Source organism: Penaeus vannamei, chromosome 15 (genome assembly GCF_042767895.1).
Source record: "Penaeus vannamei isolate JL-2024 chromosome 15, ASM4276789v1, whole genome shotgun sequence".
Taxonomy (NCBI): Eukaryota; Metazoa; Arthropoda; class Malacostraca; order Decapoda; family Penaeidae; genus Penaeus; species Penaeus vannamei.
The window spans coordinates 12,107,144-12,117,143 of record NC_091563.1 but is presented as its reverse complement, the minus strand read 5'-3'; the positions used below and the strand labels follow the sequence as shown (position 1 = coordinate 12,117,143).

The following is a 10,000-nucleotide window of genomic DNA, read 5'->3' as shown; positions in this document are numbered from 1 at the left end:
GCTCTTCTTCTGCTCGCGACTCCCTGCTCCTTCGGGACGCCGCCTCTTGGCTTCGGAGTGCTTCGGCTCGATGCTTCTTTTGATTTTTCTTGCGCAAAATAGATGTCTCTGCTTCAACGCTGCTTTTTTCGTGTTCATATCGTTGAGAAAATTTTAGGCGTCACTTTGCTTTGTTTAACACTAAGACTCTTTTTATTAGCAACTATTCTTCTTTCATCTTACTCTATGTGAGAGTGTATCCTAAACTGACATCGAACTTCAGTTGGTGCAGTTTTTAGCTTTCTGCTTCGAAACTTTACTGCAGTTTTAGTTTTGCCTGATTGTGATTTTTTCTAACACTGCTTTGGTTCTTCTATATGCTAAGCTTCCTTTGTGCCTCTGCTATTAAATATTTAATTTCCTAGTTTATGCTTGGGAACATGTCGAAGTTTCATTGCAATAGCTGAATATTTCTATTTTTCAATTAGCATAGTCCACTGAAGTACCGCTACATTTTACTGATTCCATACTACATTGTTGATTTCAAAACGTGTTTATGGCCTAGATTCGAAAAGAAGAAAAGGGAGGACAAAATATATTGAAGCCTATTTTCTTCTCTCTTCTCTCCCTGTATATCAGACACTTTGAAACAAGAAAATAGGCAAAAGCAAAGTAAAAACTCCCCAGGTCACGACTCAAATAATAATGATTATAATTGCAAAGTAAAAAAATAAGAGTCCTAACTTTAATCCCTGCCGGTCACAGGTCACGACACGAAACAAAAGAAAAAAAATGCAAAGTGAAAACTCTTGAGCTTTATTCTCTCCGGTCACAGGTCACGACTCGTCAGGATCAAAGCTGGTGTCTCCGAGAAACGAGTACATGCATGACCTGAACCCCGAGTTGGTGAGCCTCCTGCAGCAGACACTTCCCGAGATCAGAGACATCAGGATCGTCGACGGTGAGGAAGTCCTTCGCCTCTCGCCTGTGCTTATCTTTTTTTTCTTAGCCTTCAATTCTACATTAATTTTTGTATTTGTTCCCCGGTTATTCCATGTTCGTTCTTGTCCCTCTCCTCTCTCGCTTTCTAATTCGCTCTAGTTTTGTTTCTCGGTCGTTACTTATTATCACGTTCTTTCCACGCCCTTGATGAATACTAAACCCATCATGCCCTCTGTCCTGCCCTGCGCTCTCCCACTGCATTGTGTTTTACGACTGCTGCCTTTAAACCAATAAATCTCATCAAAACTATTACAAATGCTTCAGTCGCTACCAGCATATCCATCACCATTTTCTTTATGTTTTTGCTAATCCTTTTAGGTGTGAAAAAGAAGCCATTCATATTGGAAAGTCGCGGGTTTGTTGCTTGTCCTCATTCTGTAGCTGCGTTTCATTCACTTTTTCCCCACACGTTACATACTGAATTTGTGTATTCCCATCATCATCTCATCCCTTTTACCCCATATCTTAAGCACCGTTAGCATCACCAGAACGACTAAAGCCTCTTTCACTACATTTGTAACATCCAACAACCTAAATCTTCTAAACCGTTGGTAAAAGGAGGGGAAAAGAATTGTAGCCAATCTGTTTTCTCTTTCCCTCACAGCTCCAAAATCTGCAATTCATTTGTCTTTCTTTTCCTTTTCTTTGCCTCCGCGGAATCCGTTATTCACCAAAGCCTCTTTCACTACATTTGTAACATTCAACAACCTAGATCTAAACCGTTGGTATCATCATAATGACTAAAGCCTTTTTTCACCACATCTCTAACATCCAACAGCCTAGTTCATAACTATGCAACTATCACCACATCCCAGCCTCGTTCGTCCTGGCAGAGCATCATCAAAATGTCTAAGCCCCTTTTCACCACATCTCTAACACGCAACGGCCTTGTTCCAACCGGCTGTTGACATTACTGTAATTGAGCCTAGTTCCTCTTGACCGAGGGCTCTCAACGCCACCTCCTTCTACAGGTCCCGACGGCCCCAGGCTGGACATGCCCTTGAGTGGGTGCCGCGACTCCCTGGACTGCCACCACCGCTTCACTAACTACCTAGGACTCCTGGTGAGGATGATGGAGACAGGGAAGAGGAGGAAGTAAATGGGGAGAATAAAGAGAAGATAACGAATAAGAAGAGGAGGAGGCTTAAAAAAAAACAGGAGGAAACGCGAAAGGCTTCGATTCATGGCTGAGAGAAGAGATTTCGAGCGAAGGGAATGGCGACCTTTTGAGACTTTTTCGCTCTTTGCATTTCTTTTGTTTTCAAGTCCATCAGGCATCCGTTTTCTTGTCCTGTCCTTAATTCTGATGAGACGGGTTTTCGAAAATGGGAAAAGTGAGGATCGAAAAATATGTATATTTCCTGAATGTAAGCATTTTATCTATTTTTCTCAAAGGCTTCAGTGTCTATTTTCAGATGTATACGAAAATATGTGCATCAATATACTCCAAGCTTTTCACAATTGTATGCGGCCTTGCATGGAACTATTTCATGGTGGCACCGCCTGTAAAGTATGTTGAATGCCCGATGATTTTCAGTATTTTTTAAAGATCCTATTATCATATGTCTTTCTTCTATGAAAACAGTGGGCATTCAGGATATACTGATCATCATATATTATTGAAAAAAATGTACCAAAGAAATTTATACAATCTACCTACAAAGCTTCCGAGAAATTAACGGGAATTCCAGCACTACAAGAAGATAAAAAAAAACTGGCATATCTAAAACTGAATAAATTATTAGCTAAGTATTGTGAAAAGGGGAAAAGGAGGGAAAGAGAATGTAATCAATCTGTTTTCTCTTTCCCTCACAACTCCAAAATCTGCAATTCATTTGTTTAGCGGATTCCTTCATTCATTTGTCTTTCTTTTCCTTTCCCTTGCCTCCGCGGAATCCGTTATTCACTTGTTTTCCTGCGGACTCTGTGTTATGTGTGTTCTGTGTCTGACTGACCCCTGCACGACTGCTGTAATCGCTGGCGGCTTCGCAAGAAATGTACTGTAGCGGCTCACGAGTCTCATTCCTTCCCTTCTGTGAAAAAGTGGGCATCACGCATATACATACATACATACATACATATATATATATATATATATATATATATATATATATATATATATATATATATGCACACACATTAACAAATTTTCTTAACTAGCGCATTGGGCTTGTTTTTTACTAGCCCGCAGCAGCTTTTACTAGCACTATTGAATTTAACAAAAGCTTAATCAAACACTGGCTCACTGAGTTAGAATGAGATCATCAATGAATGTATTCTAACTTCTTACTCAAAAAAGTTCTAGGTCGACTCTTTGCTTGGGATGGAACTTGTTATTGTCTACATTTTACTAGTCCGCCGGGCTGGCTAAGTCGTGCATTTTACTAGTCCGCGGCTGGTTTTACTAGGCAGTGACTGTCGGGCTAGTGCTAAGGTCGAGCCCTGATATATATATATATATATATATATATATATATATATATATATATATATATATATATATATATATATATATATATATATATATATATATATATAACACTCACACACTTATACTAGTAAGTTGCAGAAGAAAAGATTCCACTGCGTGAGATTCTTCCGACCGATGCGTAGATTTTAGTCTAACATGAGACTGAACCGATGCTGAAACATATGCATTCATTTTTTAACTGTTTTACCGAAACCTGATCAAACTCATTTGGTCTACTGCAGATATTGGGGGATTTCGCCCTATCGTGTACTGGAGGAGGCACAGCTTATGAGCAACAATACAAAATGAATTATCTTAATGGATATGAACAACACATTCGGCGAAGAAAGTAGATCACAAAGCTCATACTACTTATAGTTCAGTTTTTGCCATTTTTAAAGCGATATAGAACATCAGAAGAATAGGGCCTAGGCAGCCAATATTCTAAAAAAAGATAATATAAAGGATACAGAAAACTGGCCTCCATTGGGGAAAAGATGATCATGGAATAACGAAAGGAAAAAAACTGTCTATTACAAGAAAAATACTGAAGGTAACAAAAGAAAGGGGGAGCAAATATACAAGAGATTTAATCGTGTAAACGCAATAATAAAAAGAATTAACAAACGGAGAAACAAAACAAAATGAGAATAGAGACATGCAGTGTCCAAGATCTTGACAATTTTCAAAGGAAGGAGTAGAAAGATTAAAACCGAAATCCAAATCAGAAGACCAAACAGAACCCACAATTCCCCAAATCCCTGATAATGCGAGTCGAGTACTTTATCCACTCGGCCTGGGCGGCCTTTGCGGAAAGAGTGATTTGGATGTTTTAACTGGTGATGCCCTCGATATGTGCGTGTGCGTGTGTGTGTGAAGGGGTAAGTATGTATGTATGTATGTATATGAATACATACATGAACACACACACACACACAGGTATGTATGTATGTATATATACATATGTATATATTCACACATACACATATATATATGTATGTGTATACACACATATACGCACACATACATACTGATACATATGATGTATGTGTCAGTATATGTTTATATCTGTATATATAAACATATACATATATGTTTATACCTGTATGTGTATATATATGTATATACATCTATCTATTCAAACATATACACACACACACACACACACACACACACACACACACATACATATATATATATATATATATATATATATACAGATATATTGATAAATACATTCGTACATATATATATGTATATATACATATATATATATATATATATATATATATATATATATATATATATATCTATGTATGTATGTATGTATGTATGTATTCACACACACACACACACACACACACAGACATATATATATATATATATATATATATATATATATATATATATATATATATATACATATACATATATTTATATAATATATATAAATATATATACACATGTATATATATAAATATATATATACATATACATACATACATATATATATATATATATATATATATATATATATATATATATATATATATGTGTGTGTGTGTGTGTGTGTGTGTGTGTGTGTGTGTGTGTGTGTGTGTGTATGTATGTGTGTATGTGTGTGTGTATACATACATATATATACACATATACTTATATGTATATATATATATATATATATATATATATATATATATATATATATATATATATTTACAGACACATTCACACACATTTTTTTTTTCTCTTTTTCTTTTTGTATATTATTTTTTATGTCCCTAAGTTCACTCAGAAATGAGTCGCATAAAAATCTATTCGTGTATTATTTGCTGCCTTATGAAATTGCTTATTCTATGCAAAAAAACTGAAACAGAACCAGTGGCGCAACCAATCCGGTAGTGACGTCATGAGTTGTGTTTCTCTAGTCCGTGGCCGTAAGATGTGTATTGTATGGGAGCGAATGGTACTTGTTGAGCGTGAATTGTGCATTAGCAAACCCTTCGACTGTTATCAATTTCATAATCAAATGTCAGTGCAGAAAAGTGAACATATGATTTTGTATACATATGTACATATATCCACATCCACCCCCATATATTCATACATACATACATATAAATATATATATATATATATATATATATATATATATATATATATATATATATATATATACACCCTGGCTTTTGTCCGATATGTCGATTGATTCTTGACTGGCCCCAAAAGACGAACTCTCAATATTGCTGAAAGAAAGAAAAAAATCCTTAAGAAATTCTTTGGAAATCCGTAAATCTCCAGGAAATCCCAAGAATTCTAAAATCTCGCAAATGTTCCTTTTTTTCTTTTTCTTTTTTTTAATCTTAGAGTTAGTACTGCAAAGGTCTTTGAAAATCGGATAAAGAGTCATAAACTTCGACAAACACCTGACCAGCCGCAGGGCAGAGTGCTGAGGCCCCTGCGCAGGAGCTTTTCCATAGTTGCCATGGAGTCCGATTAATAAACACAAACTCGAGCAGTCGCAGGATTAAACTTATGAAAATATACTCAACTGTCAATAACAGCGCAAATGATTATTGCCAGCTTTTATGCCCAACCGACCACCGCTGCGAAAAAGTCTCTGTACCCAATCGAACAAAATTAGGGTTCTGAACTTTTTTAAAACGTGCTGCCCTAAAATAAAGCCAAATTAGGTTAACGTTAATGTCTGAAATGCTTTTTGAAAAATCTTTAAACCTTTTTAAAAGTAGAACAAGTGGATTTATATGGAATCGCTAACACGGTTTCGTAGTTAATTGCTTTGTGACCCTGTGTGCCAAGTTTCAATCGATTTGATTGGCCTGTCGGGTACACGGAGATTTTTTAATACCTACCAGTACTACGGAATCCTTTTTTTTTTTTTGGGGGGGGGAGAGATCAGGTTTTTATCAAAGTAAAACAATAAGTACTGGAAAAACGCAGGTCAAGCAATAAGGCTTAAGCACGGTCTTGGTAAAACAAATATAGAAATAGCAGCACAGGCAGTAATGAATGTAGCTGCAAGGTCAGATGACTTTATGAATCACATAATGTCTATTATTCCCGCATTTTTTTTTCAGAAACAGGATTCCTCTTTTACTAGGCTTAAATTTCCAAGTAATTCTGATTATTCCCGGAAGTGAATTGGTTTAAACGATATTCATTGAGTTAATCCCGAAGTTAAGCAATCAGATGATGACGAAAACGAAAACGAGAATTTTAGTCTGAACGTTACAATAACCTTGAGCAGAATCATGTTTTATGGCAAGTAGTACATTTTCTGTGGAGCCTGTAAGGTAACCGCTTAGTTTTTGAAAAGTGTACGATGATTTAATGTTTTTTAAATGCCTTTAAAACTGGAAATTCTTCAAAATCCGGAAATCCCTGGCAAATCTGTCTGTAGATCTGGAAGTCCAGGTAAAAAAATTAGGATCTCGGATATCCCGGAAATCTCGTATGCTATTTTGGGTAGTGAAACGAGTCGAACCCTCGCTGTTCCACGCCATGTTCTGGTTATTGTGTGTAATATGTAAAGGAACAGAACTGACGTCATTGGAACTAATATCTTGAGGTGGAGCTTTGGATAGGCCTAGCGTCTTTCAGATCCGAATTGGCAGACGGCGCGTGTTTCTGTAAAAAGAAAAAAAGAAAGAAAGAAAAAAAAAAACCGTCAAAGTGCATGATTTTGATAAAACAAATATTTTAAACATGTTTTATCTACATTAACATGAACAGGGTTGGAAATCTACGGAAATTCGTCTACAAAACTGAAACAAAAAACGACCGACGGATGGTGATGCCACCAGATTTTTATTTTGTATGACTACAGATGTTTTGATGCAAAAGAAAGGTGTTCCAAACAATATTGAGATATTTTCCCTTGTTCAAATAAATTAAACGTGAAATTTGTTGAAACCATCCTGGTATGAACTGATATGATATGGCAGGCCGAAGGTCATCCCAACGGAAATTTCATCCGATGTCACTTCAGCAGGTCTTCTAGTTGGGCATCATCAAAGGCAGAGCCACAGTCCGATTGAGTGACTTTAAATATTCAGTCCTACAACACACCCACTATGAATAGCCGTATACTTTTTAGATAGATCAAGTTTACATGTTCAGTTTCGCATTTCTTAAGTTATACATCTAATACATTTTCTTAAAGAGATGCTGGTGCATTTTATGTTGTTGAATGTTACAGTATTGGCTTAGTAATGTATTTATTGCATATTGTTTTATCAAGAAAGTAAAGCAGGGGATCTTTTAATCACCAGACATTGATCGTACGCACTGTAATTGTAATCTAATATTCCTCCGTTTATGATAGTATATGGTCCAATATTATTATTTATAACCTTTTTCTTAATCATATGAAAAGGTGTTGCTTCGGAAAAGCTGACAGCCCGCACATGAATTAAGTAAAAACGCCTAGTTATTAGTGGGCTGTGTGATTCCTCTTTGACATGAGGACGCATAACTAGTTGAGTACTCACTACTGGAGGGGTCAGCATTGGATCCAAATTTCTTTTCACACACGCACACGCACGCACACATGCGCACAAACGCACGCACGCATCCCCCTCCCCACATACACACACACACATAAAAATATAGACAGAAAATTGATAAACTGATGAATAATAGATGTAAAAATGATAATAATAATAATGATAATAAAAACAAATTATTTAGGCTCGTATCCTCTAAGACTTACCGCCTGTTTACACAACAAATTTCATTCTGAGACGCTAGTGACAGGTAGGTTGAAGTTTAATTTCCTTATTAATGGTAAAGGGGATTAATTAGAGAAGCGGATGATGTATTGAAGGAATCGATAAATAGTCTATATGATGATGGTTTATTGTTAAATGCTTGTCATTTGTTCTCGGCAAATAAATATGATGTAGATTCGACTCCCGTTTTTGTATATTTTTCGTCATAAGGCTTCATTCATGTAAGAGGTAAAGATATTTATGGATATGATAGTGCGAAGATAAAGCACATTTCTTGTATGTTTCTCCAAAATGAACATCAGTTCAGATATTATCATTAGCATTATGTAATTCTGTTGCACCATGTCAGCCGGCAGCCGGTCAAAGTGTTGTTTAGTATATCCTATAATTTCACAGTAGTTGCCACTGTTGCAGAGGAAAGAAACGTAATTTTTTGTTTCACACAGTTATCCAGTCTTGAAATTATTATTTTTTATTCCAGTTATGCTCATATTCAGACACTTAGGACCTTGTATGGAAAGCTTGGCAGAGATTACGGAGATAGACGCGCATAGATAGAGAGAAATGGACACTGCCATCTTATAAAGCGGAAAAAATAGAGTGGGATGGAACATAGTATAAGTTGTGCCGGACTTATATTTACCTTTAAATGGAAAAAAAGTCAAAATCAACCTTCTGAAGCCAGTTGTTTGTTTATTTCTACATTTTTCTATGCAATCGTTTTCTTTATGAATTCATTGCGTATTCACACGTTATTCCTATAATAAGAGGACAAAAACACTCAAAAGCAGATATTTGATATTGTATAACAAACAGATACGCAGTTCATGATGTACCATATATGTCCTGAGTATGATTGTAAGGAATTACTTAATGCTTTTATAAACCTCTGGTAGCTAAAGATAATTATATGATATCATAATCATAACTTGGTTATATATTTCCAAGAATAACAAGTGAGAGATCATAAAATATCACCAGACTGACACGATCAAAATACTCTAACTGGAGTAAGTAACTGCTCCATATCATTTGACCAAGTAACTTTATGATCATTTTATGAAAGTAGTGTAGCTGTTACATAGACACTTGTCCTATTGAAGAAAGTACAAACCACTCACTAGCACTCTTTGTGGAATCGACTATGCTCAATCCAGCTGGTGTATATATAGGATGATTATTAACCTTTTTAAGGGAGTGTATATGCATATAGGTGTTTCATGATTAATGCAATGAGTTTGTATTTTTGTGAATGTCATTTTATTTATTTAGATTTGCATTTCGACATCTATTTTCCCTGAATGTATCTTACCCTCAGATTGTTTTTGTCAAGAGGAGTGCTTCCATACATAATTTATTGTATTTAGTGGAACAAATTTCATGAAGAGTTCTCCTTAGTGTCAAGGGGTTGTTTTGGGGTCCATGTTTAGCAGTCTGGCTAAGGGCTAACAAGCATTTAGCTTGTATATTCTTGGAAGATAATATTTAGATTCATGAATTATTTGACATCCATTTGCCAGATCTGCAAGGGCTCCACGTTTTTTTTAGAGACAAAATTTCAGTTACAACATCTGGCATCCATGTTACAAATTCACAATTTATAATTAGCTACATATACTCTTTTTACCATACAAGTAATGTATGGCAACTCCTATAAATATCCTTATTATCCTTTTGTAATTCATACTAAAAGGTCAGCATTAGTGACATCACTAATATAAAGTAAATCTTGCATTGATGAATTGCTCTTACTGTATTCTGTCTTTCATATTGACAAAAAGACAGGTCTTTACATTTTACA

At 35.6% G+C, this 10,000-nt stretch overlaps 2 protein-coding genes across 2 annotated transcripts in view; both read left to right on the top strand.

Moving 5' to 3' along the window:
- Positions 1 to 2,991, top strand: part of LOC113817754 (uncharacterized) — a 9,978-nt gene extending 6,987 nt beyond the window's left edge. Inside the window, exons 4-5 of the mRNA XM_070130130.1 lie at positions 815 to 940; positions 1,953 to 2,991. Coding sequence (XP_069986231.1) covers positions 815 to 940; positions 1,953 to 2,080 — 254 coding nt within the window. The 3' untranslated portion in view covers positions 2,081 to 2,991. The remainder of the gene's footprint in view (positions 1 to 814; positions 941 to 1,952) is intronic.
- A 5,166-nt stretch (positions 2,992 to 8,157) lies between these two features.
- Positions 8,158 to 10,000, top strand: part of Xpac (DNA repair protein complementing XP-A cells homolog Xpac) — an 18,379-nt gene continuing 16,536 nt past the window's right edge. The window contains exon 1 of the mRNA XM_027369842.2: positions 8,158 to 8,224. The gene's annotated coding sequence lies outside the window, so the exon portion shown is untranslated. The remainder of the gene's footprint in view (positions 8,225 to 10,000) is intronic.